The 19479-nt window shown below is 40.1% G+C and overlaps 2 protein-coding genes across 4 annotated transcripts in view; one reads left to right on the top strand and one right to left on the bottom strand.

The window, feature by feature from the left end:
- The window catches only part of PLGRKT (plasminogen receptor with a C-terminal lysine), a 27281-nt gene extending 11975 nt beyond the window's left edge, over positions 1-15306 (bottom strand). Inside the window, exons 1-2 of one of the 2 annotated variants that reach the window (XM_083816604.1) lie at positions 15123-15306; positions 14811-14897 (exon numbers count right to left, since the gene is read on the bottom strand). In XM_083816604.1, the coding sequence (XP_083672730.1) occupies positions 14811-14891 (81 nt within the window). In that variant the 5' untranslated portion in view covers positions 14892-14897; positions 15123-15306. Of the gene's footprint in view, positions 1-14810; positions 14898-15078 lie in introns of both variants that reach the window. The other variant, XM_083816605.1, reaches the window with a different exon arrangement.
- The window catches only part of LOC310889319 (programmed cell death 1 ligand 1-like), a 19780-nt gene continuing 15002 nt past the window's right edge, over positions 14702-19479 (top strand). The window contains exons 1-2 of one of the 2 annotated variants that reach the window (XM_083816599.1): positions 14702-14922; positions 16738-17076. The gene's annotated coding sequence lies outside the window, so the exon portion shown is untranslated. Of the gene's footprint in view, positions 14923-16737; positions 17077-19076; positions 19271-19479 lie in introns of those variants that run through there. The other variant, XM_083816598.1, reaches the window with a different exon arrangement.

Below are 19479 nucleotides of genomic sequence, written 5' to 3'. Positions count from 1 at the left end.
GTAAAAGGAAATCAATCTGACAAAATGAAACATGACAGATGAAGAGAAGTGAGGCGGAGAGGGAAAAGGTCAGTTACTGTGAAACTGATAATGCTAATACACTAGTCAGTGGTAGCCAGCCTTATCGTTTCTATTGATTATTCTTCACACCATGATGTCAAACCATAGAAAAGAGCATGTATGCCATCATTTCATTGATTAAAATCTAGTGGGAGAAAATTCTCATCTGAAATAATTTAATCAACTTTGACAACTTGTAAAAAAAAATAAAATAAAATAAACATCCCTCTTCGGATTGCAAGCTACATCGGCACTGGTAGGTAAGATTGGAAATTTCTGATGCTTTAGACTGCTTATTTTCTCTCTTTCTTTATGCCTTTCAGTTTCACGTTCACACGCTGTAGGAAGGAACAAATACTACTTTGGTCCTGTATTAGGATGATGTGCAAAAGCAAAATGAATAGGATGCAAGGTGGTGTACAAAGGTTCAACAGTGGAAGCCGCAGACAGTGCAAAATGCTCCCTCCTGGCTGTCTAGGTGCATTAAATACCACTTGCTTGACATATCTGGAGAGAGGAAGACATAGTAACCACCCCTTGATAAAGCCTCCATTACGCAATACATTTAATGGCTCTCCTGGCGGATATGCCCTTCTCCCCAACCCCTCCAGAAGAGCGAGCAGAGCAAAGAGTCAGCTTGAGAGCAGCCCAAGGCAGCTGAACTACTTAGGGAACTGCATTTCATGTCACCATCATTAAGACACAATTATGCTGACAGTCCTGTATATAGATATTCAGACAGGAAAGTAATTAATCTACCTTAGAAGGAATTATCAGCCAGGTAAATATACACACGCCTCCACTTAAGTTCTACAACTCACAATATAAATTTAACAAAAGAGAAACATGAAGAAACTGCAGTATCCTTACAGTCATTTTAAAAGAACTTACAGCTCTGTTACAGCCTAATCCCTTGCACATCCGTTAGAGGTGTAGGGGCCACGGCTACTGTGGCTGTAACAGAAGGTTATTTCCACTGACAGCTTTTCCATGGTCAGAGAGTCTGAAAGCATTCTTTAAACAACTTCTGACTTCTAATTTCTGAGTACTCAGGGGCAAGGTGAAAAAGAGAGACAAATTTTCAAATATATGATGGTCACATATAAAAACCTACAAACCGCTTACAAAGCATACAGAAAAGTTGGTCTACACGTAGTTTAGCTAAATAACTGCATAAACACCTTACAGTAGAAATGCACTAGTCATTTCTTAGGCAGACTAAAGATTAAGGCTTATGTGACTCGTCCTAGGTGTCATCCTACCTAATCAATGTGCAAAAATAGAAGCTGCTACAAATACCTGTTTAGCAAAAATAAATCGAAAATAGAATAGTGATACCTATATTTACACCTATGTAGTAAATCACTAGAGTGCAATACAGAGATAATAACTTGTAATAATTACACAGCATTTGCTCAGTTCTATGACCAACATGCACATAGAAGTATTAGGAAATAGGCCTCCAGATCAAACAGTTAAAATAAATCAGACTTAAATGTTTTATCCTGCAGCTTCAAAGCCTGCCTATAAATATATTTCACTTATAGTACGCAGAGCAATTAAAATTATTAGCACTGCAAGAAATTAAACTCTCTAAAAAGCAAACTCAATTTTTAAAGCTTCCAATTGCTAAGACATCACAAAATATTTACAAGCAAAAAGGGGTCTCAAAACATCAGCCAGATGCCAGAATGTAACCTGCACTGAAAAAATACCCCATATGCTTCTGTTATTGTCAATAATTTAACGGAATTACATGCCTTTTAAAAAGAGTAACCTAAGAAGCATGTAAATCTATCTGAAGTTTTAGGCTGTGCAAAGGAGATGCTCCAGTCCATGGGCTGCTATACAAAAGTAAGGTTTCTCGGTAGTAGCCTAGTATTTCTGTGCTTCTGCTTCTTGGCATTAGAGCAAAGAACGCACAGTGAGTGTAGAAGGGTGTCTTCCACCTGCACTGAAGAATCTTAGCAGAGTAAGCTAAGTTTTTGGACACCGTATCAGTGTTTAAAAATCTCAGGAGTTTTATACATGGGCTGTAAAGACAACCCAAAGTCTTTGGATAGACAGTTACGTCAAAAGAGAGCTTGAAATAGCAATATAGATAAAGCAATGTAAGACAGTTAACAATACAAGTAATTCAAAAATCTGACTAATAGCTGAATAAGTAGGAACTAGTCCATTTATTATATCCATTCCTCAGTAATTTCTCTAAGTATGGTCATTGTGGCCTCTTATAGCTTGTTTCATTGTAGTTTTTAAAGAAACGGAGATTTGGTATTGAATCAAAAATGAACACCAGAAGAAATGGCTGCAAAATGATACCGTTGTATGAAAGGCTGTTACAATACCAACAAAATCTACAAACATGATGTTTCTTCCTATCCATTTCAGATTCTTGCAAAATCACTCATTGCTGCTCTCTTTACAGCACTTTGTTACAGAATTAAAATAGGTGTAAGATCTCTTTATTTACCCATTTTACATCCTGAGCTCTTAACAAGTTCTGCTTGATAGAGCTCCCCCCCCTCTTTTTTTTTTTTCAAACTTAGCATTCATAAAATATTTTTTCATAGAAGAATATGCAAATGGCCAGATTTGACTTCAGTGGATGTAACTGAAGACTGAAATGGTAACTTTGCTCTATTAACAAGGAAGGAACTTCAGAAAACTCATACCGCTAAAGGAAGCAGCTTCAGAAGGCGTTTTTCCTTTGAAACAAGGTAAATCCCCCCAGTGACCTAAGCCTTACATGTGTAAGGGTTGGATGAAGGTGCACCTCTGAGCAAGACAAATTATAAGCTGCATTCATAATAAGATGTACTAGTCACAGATATTCTTCAGAGAAAAGACTGGCAAGACTGATTCCACTGAAGAGATGAACTTAACACTTGTCTCATTACTGGTGGAACAATCGGTCTGTTCTGCATCTTTTGCTGGTACTGCTTGCATGTTAGAAATATCAATTAATATTTGCTCTTTGTAAAACACTGCATTTATTTTTTGAGAGTATTGTATACTCTGCCTGATCACTGCAGCTAATTCCAAACAAAATGGCTTTTTTTTTCTTGTGAGACAGATTGCTCTAATCTTCCTCAACACAGATATCATTCATCTTGTTCTGTTCCATTTGATGCACGCAAACTAATAAGGATATAGAATTGTTACCAGAGAACATTTATTTCCTGAATTAAGCCCAGATCACCTAGAGGGCAAAACAATTTTTCTAATGCTTCAAGACAAATGCATTAGAAATGCCATAAATGCTACTAGTATCTTGTCAATAGAAAACAAATGTAGCTACTTCCCACCCCAAAGGGAAAAGGATGGTAGTAGTCAAGAAAGGGAAAGTTTGCTTACATTTTACTTCGCAGGGAAGAAAGGGAACAATTGTTTTTATTGTAATAGAACTTAAAAAAAATAATAATCCTTTAGACCAATTCTCAGTGAAAACTTTAGAGTGGAAAAAGGCTAAGGAACTAAAAAAAATGGCAGAAAATTACTCCGTATCTAAAACATTAAGAAAAATTAAATTTTTCAGGTATCATCATCATGATAGGTCATTTTTAACTAACAAAGATAAATTGGCAAATCTGCAGATAGAAAGAACGTCATCACACAAAGTTGCATTAGTCACAGGAAGGAGTCTATATAAAGACACCTATGCAGAAGCACATCTCAGTTCTCTTCCTTTTTTCGATTAATGAAAGTGATAAAGCATAAGGAGTTTTATTGTTCAGAAACTTGACAGCATTTTAACACGGGGGGTTGGACTATATGATATTTAAGGGTCCCCTCCAACCCAAACCATTCCATTATTAGCCATTTTAATTCCTGCTAAGAGCCAAAACATAGTTACATGTGTGCCTTTTAAAAGCCACCTTATTTTATGATCAGCTGATAAACCATCCACAGTATGTTGAATAACCATCTACAGTATGTTGACTAACAGGTTAATTGAATTTATTAAGAAAAAAAGAACACAACACTATACTTCACCTTCAAATAAAACAGACAGCAGTTCCCCCTCCCCCTTCTGATACTCCTCTTTTGCATTCATACTTTTAGCTCATTGCTCAAATATGATAGGAGTAAGCTTTAAGTTTGTCCTAGGCTAAGAACATGGGCAACATACAGGTCCCTACCAAGAATAAAACAATAGGCTTATTAGGTCAATTCATTTTACCTGTCTAAGTTGAAAAACTCTTAGTCTACCACATAAAGGACAGACATGAATGTTTTCTCCTTTCCACAGTTGTTTTTTTTTTTCCCTCCTCTGGTGTTTTATTTAATATTTTGCACTTTTGCATAAGAAGAATGACTAAAACAGAATGGGACCCAATGTCTAGTTTGTCCTAAAACTTCTAATGACGTATGTTGTAACAGCTTCTTTAGACTCTTAATGCATTTTGTATTGAACTGAAATAAAAATCGTGCATATTAAGACCTACACCTCAAATACAAATTCTTTCCCAGTTTAAAACTACCTGAGCAGAGGGGAAACAGGAGAGATCATTGAGCTGCCTGATAAATAAGTCAGGACTTGCTCATCTCTCCCTCACAAAATGCTCAGTATCTGCACTAGTAAAGGAAGTTGAGAAAAAAGTTATATATTTATATACCTTAAGAACAGTATATTCCATTATTCAATTCAAATCTCACAAAAGCAATAACTTAAGAAAGGTGCATATATATAAATACAAAAACATTCTTTTTCATGGACCTCAGCAGGCTGGAGGGTTGCGCCGAGAGGAACCTCATGAAGTTCAACAAGGGCAAGTGCAGGGTCCTGCACTTAGGGGAGAATAACCCCAAGCGCCAGTACAGGCTGGGGGCTGACCTGCTGGAAAGCAGCTCTGCAGAGAGGGACCTGGGCGTCCTGGTGGACAGCAGGCTGACCATGAGCCAGCAGTGTGCCCTTGTGTCCAAGAAGGCCAATGGGATCTTGGGGTGCATTAGGAAGAGTGTTGCCAGCAGGTCAAGGGAGGTGATCCTGCTCCTCTACTCTGCCCTGGTGAGGCCTCACCTGGAGTGCTGTGTCCAATTCTGGGCTCCCCAGTACAAGAGGGACATGGAGCTACTGGAGTGAGTCCAGAGGAGGGCTACAAAGATGACTAGAAGACTGGAGCACCTGTTGCATGAGGATAGGCTGAGAGAACTGGGCCTGTTTAGCCTGGAAAAAAGAAGACCGAGGGGAGACCTCATCATTGTGTACAAATTTATGAGGGGAGGGTATCAAGAGGATGGAGCCAGTCTCTTTTCAGTTGCGCACAGCGAGAGGATGAGAAGCAACAGGCACAAACTGAAGCACAGGAGGTTCTGGATGAATATGAGGGGCATTTCTTTACCGTGAGGGTGACAGAGCACTGGAACAGGTTGCCCAGAGAGGTTGTGGAGTCTCCTTCTCTGGAGATACTCAAAACTCGCCTGGATGCCCTCCTCTGCAATGTGCTCTAGGTGATCCTGCTCAGCAAGGGGGTTGGACTGGGTGATCTTCAGAGGTCCCTTCCAACCTCAGTCATTCTGTGATTCTGTGATTCATAAATACACAGATACAAACGCTGCTTGTATTTATCTATGCTGAACAAGCAATCCAAACAATCTCATTTCACTTGAACAAATGTTTAAAAAAGGTGCCTCTTTCACTATATACTGTCACGAACTTCACCACTGAAACTTCTGCTTCTTGAAAAGTAAATGGATGGAAAATAAGGTCTCTAGAAAGTCACATTTGAATATGGGAGGGGTTAAAATAAAAACACCACCACATACATGCTTTAAATACGTAACAGATGTGTTTATAGCATCATCCAAATATAATTTTTCCAAAATTTCCCCATAGGTCCTTTCGTATTTCTACCACCATTCTCTGAACTTTTCACAGCTTGTCTGCTTATTAAAAGAAGCATTAAAATCTTTTTTTCCCAGCAAAGTCATCAGCCGTGAAAACTTAGTAATTTTAACTCCTGGTTAATAAATCCACAATGACATTTGCTTTTTCTGAAAATTTGTGTTGTTGACGCAGTTTATATATATATTTATATATCAGTATATTATACAGTATATAATATACAGCTCTTTATTTAAGCTCCCGGAGTCTAATCACTTATACCTGATTCATTTATTTAACTTTTCCTTCCTGGATGTAATGCTCCAGACTAGCATTCATTCTATTCCATTTCCTATTATTTCAGGCATTTTGCAGTTCATCATGACAACCTGAATTCTAAACCAATCCTCCAATCTACAATTTTATGCAATGAGTATTTCACTGAATGATGGCCCGATTTTATTTTGAGAAACTGCTGAGTGTCTGGATATAAATTCAAATATTCTGGTCCTCTTCCATCACTTCTTATAATAGGCCTGATTTTATCTATTTATTTATTTTACTATTAATACTACTTTAATTCAGAAAAAAATGCAATGTCATTTGGTCTTAAGACATGGTCTATCAAGAAGCTTCCTATATAGGGTACGGGTATACTTTCATTTCCTATTTAAGGATGAAATGTTGAACATGAACTGTTGAGAAAACTGCCTCATTCCTTTCATTTATTGCCACTCAATGCAAATTTCTTAAGAAAACACAACCATGGCTGGAAAGTAATGGAGTCACATTGTCTTTTACCTCCAGCCAAGTGCTGACAGCTTAGAGTGAAGAAAATATGTGATATAAAGTTGCATGTTTCTATGCTTCTGCTGATTTGTTGTCAGTTTTTCCACATACAAATATCGTTGCCGTGTTTCTTTTGGAATATCAGATCACGATCTAATGAAATTAACATTTACACATTCATGCTATAGTGAAATAATGTCCCAAAGTGTATTCTTATGAGACTAACAGCATTATAGCTGTTTACACACACAGAAAGCAACCAGCAGGATTTTCACTTCTAGCTATGTATGTGCCATAGCTCACACATTCAGTGTACAACACACGCACCTCTCTCTATAGGCAAGAACTGAAGGACATCTGAGAGTCTTTTTCAGAAGTAAGTATCTTGTGATCTGTAACTCAATGAACTATGTTATTTCTGTAGGTACAGAACTGGCAAGAGTCTGGTATGTTTTTTACACTTCTGAGTTATGTCCAGAAGAACAGTTCAGTTACAGAACTACCTACTACATTTGTTTTTCATCTTTAAAAATTCAGAATATGCATCATTGCATTAGAGGATGCGTTTACCTAATAGTGCTTTAAATTATCTGCCCAGCTAGTTAACAATTTTAATAACTAGAAAAAATGGTTTGTTTATAATGTCACTATTTCCCTGTTTAACTTTGCAATACTTCCAAATCTTCAAAGGAGCTGTTAATATAAAGCATGGAAAAAAAAAGAAAAAGAACATCAATATATCAGATTAAATACAGAACTGCAGGAGAGCTTCAGTAACACTGGCTGGCCTACATTACAATAGGATTAGAACAGAATACTGTAGTCTTCCAAAGGCTTTAAATGAACTTATGTTGTTCAGGACCCCAAAAGGTGGAAAAGATTTTTGAAAGACTGTATCAGCCTCTCTTTTGTTTTTCAAAAGATACGTTGTCACTGCATTGTCAGAACTGGATTATCTACCCCCCACGTTTCCAGCTTTACTTGATATTGGCATTTTTTTCCTCCACAAAGTATGGAATATTTTCCATGCCCACACAGGCAACATACAGGGAAAAAGTTTAATAACTATAACTTCCCAAAACTAACTGCTATGAAAGCAGATCTGTGGCTGTTTCGTGGCTATCCAAGATTACCTGGGGAGAAGAATGCACTTTACAATCTGACATAATAAAATAGGGAGAAGGGATGGCAGAAGAAGGGGAGTGAGACTATCCAGAGATTCATATTGCAGACAGGAGGTTATAATCAAACATTTTTATTATGGGTAAATACAAGATTTGTCAGAAGTATATTATTTCCCTAGCCTGTTTATTATCTCAAAGGTTATGTGGCTCCCATCAAAGATTAATTTGGAGGATTATCTCTGACTCCTGAATGCAATTAAGCTTTCCCACAGAGAAAACTATATCCTTTTGTCTGATAAGGAATTCTCTTGCTAGAAAAGAAAAACAACAAAACTGAACCAAAGAAAACTCCAAATCACTTTGAACTGCTCCCCCCCCCCAATATAAACAAACAAAATGTAAGTTACAGAAACATTGATAAGCCCTAAGCACTACCTAGCCTCCTCTTTCCAGCACCTTCAGAGATTTTTCCTTTCGCCTTTATTACTTTCTTCTAAAACTTAGATTTTTCAAGCCCTCCAGTCTTCCACTCTTATCAGGCTGATCTGCCCCAGAAGGACTGCCAGAGCCAACCTGCTGTAACATTAAAACAAAACGTTTATAGTAAATTGTATTTAAATAATGGTTGTAGCTTTTTACTGCAATTGCCAATTTTGACAAATTAATATATGTGCTACAGCTGGACACATAATACAGAGCAGTGCTGGGAAACTTAACTGTTAATATAGCAATATGTATTATACAGGTCTCATAATTATGTTTTTATTTTCAAATTTTATAATATCACTTTCTATTTTAAACTTTTATAATTGTTGTAATTTATATTTTAGAATTAAAACAATTGTATTTCAAAATATAAGGAGGTTGTACAATTCTTCTTCAAGAAAATGATTCCCACAGAAACTAGATTTTTGCTTAGTTTTTGCTGGGCGGGCAACCTGGCATGCAGGGCATGCTGAAGCTTTAATTCTGAATTCCTTTTCTTACAATGCTATCTCTGTATCGGTATCAAATATACCTGGAAGTCTACCTAATACACCGTTAAAAGTTAGGCCAGTCAGAGCTCATTTCAACAGACTGCAGAACCGTGCATGTGGTACTCAAGAGGAGAGCAGACATCAATTTTCAGTCTGGCAAGAAGCAGACGTGAGGAAATACTTCCTCACAGGATCCACAAAATACAGTGGGCCACAGCCTGAGCCTACTTCAACAGTGGCCAGAGCATCACAGAGTAACTCAAGTCAGAAGAGAGCTCAGCAGGTTCTGCTCAGAACAGTATTAGCTGTATGATCAGACCAGGCTGCTGAGGGCATTGTTCAGGGAGGTCTTGAAAACCTCCAATGATGCAGGTGGCACAGGTTCTCTCGGCTTTTGCTCCACTGCTGGGCTGTCCATGTGGGGAAAAAGGTCTCTCCTTACAGTCATAGTCTCCCCAGCCTTGTTTCAATTTATGCCCACTGTCTCTCACCCTCCTTTGAACAGCCACTGTGCACACCACTGTGAACAGCCCGGCTCTGTTTTCTTGATAGCCTCCTAAGAGTTACTGGTGGGGCTGTTGTTAGATCCTGTACACCAGAAATGAACCCTCCTACTGATCAAATCAGTCCAGCTCACTGGACCACCTCCCAAGAAGTGCTCCAGACCTGGGCCACCCTGATGGTCCTGTGCTGAGCGTTCTCCTTGTCAGCTACATTTTTCCTAGGGGGACGTGTGGAAAAGACAAAAACTGGACTCAGTATTTAAATGCATTTAACAAAGTACTGAATAGAAGCTGACAGCCATTTTGTTTCCCCCCAACTTTCTGGCTACACTAGTATTTGTATCAAGCCCTCATTGCTGCCCCTTTTGATTCCCCCTGCTGCCAAAGCAGACTGCAGGCTTATGCTCTGGTCTCTGACTTCCAGGGTTCCCTTGGCCTTCTCCGCGGAGCTGCTCCCATTAGCACCCAGCTTATATTGTTGCCTGGCCAGGGACAGGACTCCGCATTTGTCCTCACAAAATTTCATCAGGATCCTGTCAGCCCTTTCCTCCCAACTGTCCATGTTTTTCTGAATATCAACCATGCCCTTGAGTGTACATCATCTCCTCCATGGCACTGACAGAAATGTTAGTCAGGTCCCAGGACAGACCCTGTCAGTACCTAACTTGTTACCAGCCTCCAGGTAGACTACAGTTCACTAATTAAAATCCTCCTAACCTACCATCCAGCAATTACTTTTTACAGATGTTGCTGTCCACTCACCCAGACTGAAAGGTTGGGACTTGGATACTGTGGGAGATAGTGCTGAAAGCCTTGCTAAAGCCAAGGTAAATGATGCTGCTCTCCTACCCTCCACAACTTGAGTGATTTTATCAGAAAAGGCAGTTGAGCTAGCCAGGTATAATATACCCTTATCAGTAAACCCACGCTGACTATTCCCAGTCATTACCTTCTCCTTGTGTACCGATCCCTATTCCAAGACAAGCTGCTCCATGATTTCCCATGACACCAAAGGCCATCTGACCTGCAGTTTCCAGATCACCCTTCAGCCTCCTTTGAAAGTGAGGGTTTACTTTCGCTAGTAACCAGGGACCTCTTCTGATCTCCACGACCTTTCAAAGATTATAGAAAGCAATCTTTCTGTGACATTGGTCAGCTTGCACAGCACCTTTGGGTGCAGCCTGTCAGGTCCCACGGACTTTTGTGTACTGAGTAAGCATTCCCTGTCTCCATTCTCACCTACTGCTGATACTTCCTTTCCTCCTTGAACTCTTGTCATGAACTGCAGAAGCTGAACGGGCCTTGTTCAACAACAAGGCCTGCAAGACCACAACAAAGCACCTCAGCCTTATTTGTGTCTGCTGCAACTAATCTGCCTGTCACATTCAATGTGCCCACACCTTCCTTCCTCGGCATTTTACTGCAAAAGTAGTGGTAGAAGCTCCTCTTATTACCCTTTGATATCCCTCAAAAGCAGCAACTTTAGATGAGTTAGACCATCCCTACATACCCAGAATTCTGCTTTTGTAGGTGGTTCCTACCTCCAACTTACACATACGCCCCCAGAAGGGCATAAACTAAAAGCTAAGACTGGGTGGGTGGGTGGGTGACACAGAGAGGGAGTGGCATAATATTGAGTTGATGGGGTTTCATTCAAAACAAAATAAAGCCTTTTGGATTCCTCTATGCAAGGGAAAGTTTAACAAAAAATTCACAGGAGAGCTTAAGGTATACCCTGAATTAAGAGCTTTTAATATACATTTAAAATGTCTTTCACAAATCAACATAAAAATATTCCTCTGTAGTGCAAAATAAATTTAGTAAGCTTTGCTCTGCACAGTCTAGGAATCAAGTTCATTAACAGTAAGAGATTCAGTTTAAAATTTTCATATGTACTGTGCCACAACCTTCTACCATCATTTTGCTTCATATTACTCTAAATATCACTATATAGTGTACAAGTTTTCTTATACTTTTTAAAAATTGTTTGAAGACAATGTACTTAAGATTATGCACTAATCATACTTAAGCTGGTCTTATCACAATTAAGTCTTCAGCAAGCTTCAGCAAAGTATGTGAATTCAGAGAGTTTCCTATTTCAAAACCCATTTGATGGTTAAGGAATGTCACTGTCTACAAACACCAAATAAAAAAAGTTATATTTAAAGTGTTCCAACCTGTGCTGAGGAATGTATAATCAACTACAAATACTGCTGCACTCCTAGCTGTCAGTTTCAAAATGTCTTTTTTCTGTGGTTGCTTTGTACATGTGAAAATAGCTTCATAATTTAACTAGTTATTTCAATTACTTTTTGAGGGTATACATTTTTGTTGTCAAAAAATGGCATAGGACAAATATCTAATAGAACAGGAAGTACGGAACATAGTTCTTCAAAGAAAGAAATAAAGAATGTACCTCATTTTGTGTTAAGAGCACTCACCAAGCTCATGACAATAAATACTCCAATATACATGCCCTGAGATTTGGAACCTCCTCTTATGCACTCAACCACGTTAAAAGCATTTAGCAAGGCCATGTGATAGGCTTGAGCTGTAGATCTGATATATTAGGTGTTTAGAGAGAATTTTGCAAGTTACACTTTAAGGAACAGGCTTATGATAAAAATGAAGTCTCAACAAACTTCTATCACAAACAGTTTTCTCTTGATAGAGACTGGTATTTCTTTCTGGAGCCACACCAAGACACAATACAAACAACTGGTAAGTCCTTCAACATCAAGGCAACCTGACAGTCTGGCTTTTATTTTTTTTCCCCAGAAGCATACGATAAAATTTACAAGGCCACAATCACTTATTTTTGCAGAGTTACCCCAAAAAGTGTGTAAGGGAGAAATGTGCACATGACTTTATGATACATTTTAACATTCTCCTACTTGAACGTAGTCAAGCTGTTTTGGGTGTTCAGCACACCAGACTGACTCTAAAATCGACCAGATTTAGGATGCACTAAGGCTTGTGATTTGGAGAGTTCTTTGTCAAATTCTATCATGTTACTCACCTTCCTGTATTAATGACTAAGCAGTTTTTTTTTTTCTTCTCTCCATTTGGAAGAGAGCATATGCTTTTTTTTTTTTTTTTAATCCAATTGTTCCTTCATGAAGATTCACAGCACAGAATTCCCGTTCCAAACAATTTACAGGAATTTTATGACTCTGATGACATGCAAGGAACACATATACAAGAAGCCTTTGCAGATTCCATTTCACCAGCACCCACTGTGTTTTTTTCTCCACGTCAACCCGATGACTTGAATAGTTCATTCCTGAGCAATGACGCACCATCACTGTTATTATGTAGGGCATTCTGTGACAGTTTTTGGTGACTTCCTGATCCACCCCAGCTGTCTTTGAGTAAGAATAGTGTCCCTTCCCCCCAACACTGTAATCACAGGGCTCTCCAAAGTACATTCAGAAACTGAAAAGCTCCATGAGGTTCTGACCCCACATCTTGCTTTTGGACAGTTTCACATTTAAAACAAACAAGTATTTTTGAACCTCTCATAGCAAATATATCATATTCCTTGAAGTGAAAGCTTCTATTTTATTCAGAAACACAAAGGTTTTCAGAGGAAGATGGGAGAACTGACAGCATTCAAATCCAAATACATGAGAGAATATCTAATGTTTTAAGGTAACCTATTTCGTGCTGGTCCTAACACGACTTAACTTCTCTGTGAATTCCTAGCTACAATTTCTGTCTAAAAGTAAATATATCAGGATACACCGTTTTCCACACACAGCCTGAAAGCAGTTTGTCTAACACTGGACTCCAGAGAGACCACAGGTTTTACTCACACTGTACTCACATATGCAAAAGACACATGGCAGTCTTCTCTTCTTCCTCCCTAAGCTCAGAGCAGAACTACTTTTTTCCATCCCTTTTGACACAACATTTAGTTCTCCCCTTGAGCCCACTGCATCATTTGCACCTGACATAACTGACCATTTCATGCATTTGTAATAGGTGCAGGTTTTCTAACATGGACTATGTGTTCAGGCGTTCTTGCTGTTAGAAAGAAACCTACTACGTTGCCTAATGGTATTTTCAAAAAGATGAAATGCTGCACAGAGAGAATTCCTAAAGAGTGACTTGCAAAGATTTTGTGTGTGATCATGAAAGGGATTTTTTTCGTAACTCTCCTAAGAGAAAGAAGTTGATTTTTAACGTTAGTCTGAACATTTGGGCTAGAACTAGAGTTGTTACTCACCTGGGGTCAAAAGGCCAAATAGTGTTTGCCAAAGACCCCAACACCTTACAAAAGCTAGACTGAATTCAAGTTGTTTTCTCAACTCTATTTTTCATTCTGCACAGCAGAGAAGCAGATCACGAAACAAGCCTCCACTTCATCATCATTCTCTGAAACTAAACACATTCCCACCATTTGGATTTCCAAAAGCTTCAGGAGTGGAAGGACCTACCTCTGTATGAAAAAAAAAAAAAAAAAACCAGCCCCAAACCATACACACAAATCTTGCAGTTGCATCTGAGAAAACTATAATCCAGCACAGACAAAAGTGATTTTTGCAAATCTTGCAAAAAGTCAGTTATCTAGTATTTTGTTATACTATTTTTTTATGCTTTCTTTCCTAGCCACATTTCTAGTGTCACTTCCAGAGTTCAGTTTAAATGCAACCTTACAAAACCTACGATCAGCATGTACCTCAGCAGCTTTGAAAACTGGTATGCCACCTACTGACAATTTAATGAATAGAAAATTCAACCATCACTACTTTAAACATTTTAAATTTACCTGCATTCAACTTAAAAGCAAAACTAAAGCGACAAACTCTACTTAAGTCTACTTGGATGGCGCTACTGATACTGTAGTCTAGTACAGGAACAAGCTACAGAGCACAAATTCTGGCAACAAATCACAAAGCTGTAACTTCAGCTACATTGTACCATCTATTCAGCTTAGCTTTCTGAACCTTCATCCAACTGTTTTTCCTTCTCCTTTTCATCTGACATTTTACTATTTTATGAAAAGGAGTATGTGATCCCCTAATCCCTATTTCCTTTCCGGTTTCTAGAACAAATGAAAATCCACATAGTGGCTTCCCAGTAATGTGGAATAACTGCAGCTACTGAACCCAAAGAGAGCTGTTTGAGTTTGTATAGTGTGAGAATTGAAGCATAATTTATTCGCATATTTTAGAAGAATAGTATCTGTGTTTTATTAACCATGCTGTTGCTGATTTGGTTTAACATGTACGCGTAGCTTTACAATGGAGTAGTTCAGCTGGGCTTCAGGGGTCTGTTCAGGGGAAGTCTGGCTACCGTGGTTTCTACCTCTGCAACTTGTTAACACAGACTTCCAGAAAGTTATGAGATCCAGGGCTGTGGTGCTTCACGCACCTGAATCGGCTGTGGCAGACGAACACATCTGAATTAGCTGACTTCAAAGAGAGCACCTTAAACTCCGGAAGGAGGGCAATGCCCAACGCCTGAAGCCCCCAGCCCAGCCTCTGAGCGGTGACCTTCGTGGGCACCAAAGGCGCGTGTGCTTTACCTGCAGCCGCGAGTTCATAAGCATAAACTCCTGCTGAGCTTTCAGGTTTTCGTTCATGGACTTGGAGAAGACGAACCCCATGTTGTCCTGGAGCGCAGAAGAGACAATGCAGGTGAGACCTAGCACGGGGGGGAAACCTCTGACCCCACCGGGCCTGACCCTACCCGTGGCTCCCGGCCGCCCCGCCCGGCGCCGTGCCGGGCGCCGGGCACCGGGACCCAGCCCGCCCCGCCCGCCCCTCGCTGGGGGCCGGCCCCGCCGCCCGTACCCGGGGAGGCCTCCGCGGGCCCGGCCGGGCCCCGCCCCGCTCACCTCGCGGGGAAGGCGCCGGTCGTCCCCGGGCCGCGCCGCCGAGCCGCCGGAGGTCAGCGCCCGCCGCCCCCGCCCTCTGCGGCCGCCGATTGGCCGCCGGAGCCGGGCGGGCCGCGGCGCTGGGCCGGGCTGCGCCGCCTGAGCGGGGCTGGGCCGCGGCTCGGCGGCTGATGGCCGACGCGGGCGGAGCGGGGAGGCTGCCTTCCGTAGCGGGCTTCAAGTGAACGCCCCGCGTCTTACAGCGGGTGGCAGAAAAAAGGGCGGCCGCTATCGGCCTCAGCCGGTGGGGCGGACACCTGCGTCCTTCCCTTCCCTTCCCTTCCCTTCCCTTCCCTTCCCTTCCCTTCCCTTCCCTTCCCTTCCCTTCCCTTCCCTTCCCTTCCCTTCCCTTCCCTTCCCTTCCCTCACTTTAATCTATAGAAACACTCCAGGGAAGCCTCCCGGACCTTGTCCCTTCATTAAGCACAGCCGCACGCCGTGGCAGGACCGCAGCTCAGGTGTGACGCGTCCAGGTGCAAAGCGCGAGCTACACGTAGGCTTCTGGTCGTACTCTGCCTTTCGTAAAGTACCAGGATGTTTTCAAGGCATCGTCAACCACAATTAAAGGCTGACTTTCAAATCCAAATAAGTGAAATTTTCATAATTTAAAAAAGTGTAGAGGTAAAACATGTGCCCTGCCAATTAGGTTTTACACAGTGATAGAAATACTGGATAGGATCCCCAGGACTCTTCTTTCAGAACTGAAGAGTATCTCATTAAGGAGTCTAACACCGGTCTGTTGGACTGTGCAGCACCTCAAACTCAACCTCACAGAGACTTTTAGGGAGACTTTGAAGGTCTGGCTGTTCAAAGTCTTAGACAATCTTGTATAGGGCCTGCTTTTACCATGAAAGGTTGGACCAGGTAATCTCCACCGTCCTGTCTAACCCGGACTTTCCTATGAATCTGATTCTGTGTAGTGACTGTCATTTTAAAATTCTCGCATCTGCTAATGTCTTAACCTGACAATGATTCTTGCTGTCAGTATTCGTATGTTTTCTAAATACATATATTTTGCAAGTTTTTTTTTTAAATGTCTGAGAAGAAGGCATCTTTTTCTCACAGAATTATTTTTTGTGTTATCTCCATGATGACCCTCCTTTAATTTTTTAATGGCAAAGCAAAAATAGGAGAAAGATAAAGAAGAAAAATATTTATTTTTTCTAATATGAAAAATTACTTAACATTTTTACTTCGGGTCTTTCTAAAAACTTGCAGGTACCCTTTTTGTGCTATCTTGAAAATGCCTCTGAAAATGTTTGATCTCTTGAACATACACAGTTTGTGAGGAGATACAGCCATTAAAAAGGTGATGGTAGGATGTATTTTCAACTCACAACGTTTGGCAGAGTAGTCCACCTAATTCACAGTCATTTTACAGTATAGAATAAGTCTGTTGATTTAACTGCTTATAGGTGTGAACACTTGTAAGGATGAAGATCTACAGCACAAGATTCTGCATACACCCTTGAAAGCGAGGTTTTTTACCAAAAGCTAATAATTATACTGGAGTGGTTGTAGTGCTCACTTGAACAAAAATGCTTACCTGATTTTTTTTTTTTTCCTAAAATGCTAGGTGCCAGTCTTAGGAAAGGAATTCTACATCGAAAACTCCTGTTATGGCAGACTTCACTGAGACTTCACTATATACGTGCATAAGGTTGTACCGAGATTCAAAACGTTCTCAGACATAAAGATAGAGGCCCACCTCGGCATGAGCAGGAGACTACAGCCTCCAAGTGAAGAGGAAGGTGGCACCAACTCTCTGAGGTCGTGCTTACTGTGCTGCAGCGATATCGGGGAGAAATTTCCTGCTATACTCCAGCTCCACGCAAGATGGCAGTCCTCCCCTTGCAAGGCAGAGACAGATACCTCTTTCACAGGGCCTCAATCATGGTTGAGGGGTCTCTCACTGGTAAATTTCAGAGAATGCCAATTTCCCTCCAAGCAGTTTACCAAAAATGTCATCCACCCCCACTCACCGACCCCCTTTCAGCCAAGAAAACCATTTCAGTCTGTCCATATTTCTTCTTTTCCTGAGCAGACTGATATTCCAGTGTGCAGTAAACCACTGTGCTGCAATTATGGTAGACCTCTGTATTGCAAAGGTCTGGTTTCTGTGGAGGAGGTAATGTGATGAGGCAGCACCTTTCAATTTCCCAGAATAAAGAATAGGGAGAAACTGTAGCTGCATGCTAGAGAAATGGGGCTAGTTTCTGAAGAAAGGGTTGAAGATTAAAGAAGTGGAGAGAAAGAAGACTAGTTTTGAAAGAGGCATACAGAGCCACTGTGGTTTATGCATGTGGAGGGGAGGCAGGTTTGAGCTACGCCAGACTCCAGTTGCTGGAGAGGAGCCCATATGCAACATAGACAGCGGCTCCTGCCTTCCCTTACTGACACCTGCTTGCTGCTCCAGAAACAAGCTGAGCAATTTCACTGATACTGTGAATATTCATGGTACCCTATGAATTCATGGGATCAGTGTGGGACATGTTCTGTCCTATTTCTCACCTTCCACCTCCCTAAGGCACATTGCTCACAGGAAATCATAAACACTCTGAAGAGCCACAATCAAATCCAGAATCTCTATCCTGCTGGGCTGATTGATAACCTGTCTACCGCTCCATCACTGCCTTGGTACTACTGTGCTTCAAAAGCAAAATCAGGGAGCCGGAGATTGGGTCAAAGTGATGCTGCCGAGTCTACTTTGGTACTGTGCCTTATTTATGCACATCATCAGCCAAGAAAAATTGTCCTGTGGATCACAGCAGTATAAAACCTATGTTTAAGCAAAGGCTCTTGTTCAAATGCTCCAGGCTATGGCCTGTTGATAACCAGTTTAACATACAAATGCAATTTTAATTTTGACTTCCATGTAAATTAGCAGCAGTAATAATTTGGAAATACTTGCTTTAGGGCCAAAGCAGATGGATTAATGCAACACACTCCTAAAGCCATAGCTGGGCCAAATTCACCCAGATGATTTGTCTCTGTTACTCCATTATTCCATTAAAGTCACTGGAACTACACCATGGATGAAACATATTTAATTTTCTCCTCTGATTTGTTATCTGCCCTAAATTACATGAGGAATAAAATACTTCTGACCAGATATAAAGGGGAAATAATTGTTACTTGTGCCAATTTAGATGTTCATTGGATAAATTAAATGTGATTTTTGCATGACATGAAAGAAAAGGAGCCTAAACAATACAAAACAAAACAAACAAAACCAGATGAAATGATGGAAAGAAAGCAAGCATGTTTTCTCTTATCTTTGTATGTAGTGCAGTGGGAAGAATCTATTAGAATTTTACTGTAATAATTCGTAAAACAATTTCGACTTCATAAACAAAATTAAGAAGTAATCAAATCACGCTAGAGATAGCCTGTGGTATAAATAATTGAAAAGGAGATTTGTGTCTGCGTCAGTCTGCTTAATTAATTTCATTTCAGGGTAACTAAAAATGTACTGACTGCAAACATGAATGACTGTAATACTTTTTTTAATCCCATGGTAATTAATTCTTTGGCTTGTGGGAGTTGCTTATTTCTCTTTTGGGAGGGATTGTTCAGCAAAAAATCCAGATTTTTACTATCTTAGGTTAATGAAAAAAAATATTTCAGTCCTTGAAGATTTTTTTGTTTTCCTATTATGGTTTGTCTTTTGAGAAAAGGAAGTAAATGAATGTATATAGATACATGAACTTTGAAAATCCAAGCATGTACACAGACTGAATATAAACCTTTGGCTTTGACACAGCAATTTTTTTGTTCGCAATAAGGGAAGTCCCAGTGTTATCTAATCCTCTTAGTTAATTTATCAGCTAGTAATGTTGCACTTAAACGAGAAGCTTCCTCTTCATTCTGGGAATGTTTTCATAGTCATTTTTTGTTCTGACTGGAAAGAGACTTCTCAGACCTGTCTGCTTTTGTGTAGCTTTATTTTTAGGTACAGTACCTATCTCTTTAAGTACTTTTAAATATGCCATTTAACGATGTATTTATTACTAAGCAATTTTAAATGTATGAAAATATTAGATTAATTAGTTACACTAGTTACCTCCATGACCGGCACCAATCTGGACTGAAAGGACAAAACTGAATGGGTAAATATGATTCCAATTCCTCAAATTCCTGATCTTTTAAATCAAAATCCAAATTTCATTGTTAATTTAGGTGGTAAAATCTACATTTGGATGGGGACAAAACAGATAATGAAGTATGGAACAGATCTGCTTCACCTTGTAATTTCAAAGTGAAGACATTCCTAAAAAGATATGCTGCTGCTTAATGTTTGCCCAGGAATAATGTTTGC

Source organism: Anser anser (genome assembly GCF_964211835.1).
Source record: "Anser anser genome assembly, chromosome: Z".
Taxonomy (NCBI): Eukaryota; Metazoa; Chordata; class Aves; order Anseriformes; family Anatidae; genus Anser; species Anser anser.
This window is presented reverse-complemented; position numbering and strand designations above follow the sequence as displayed.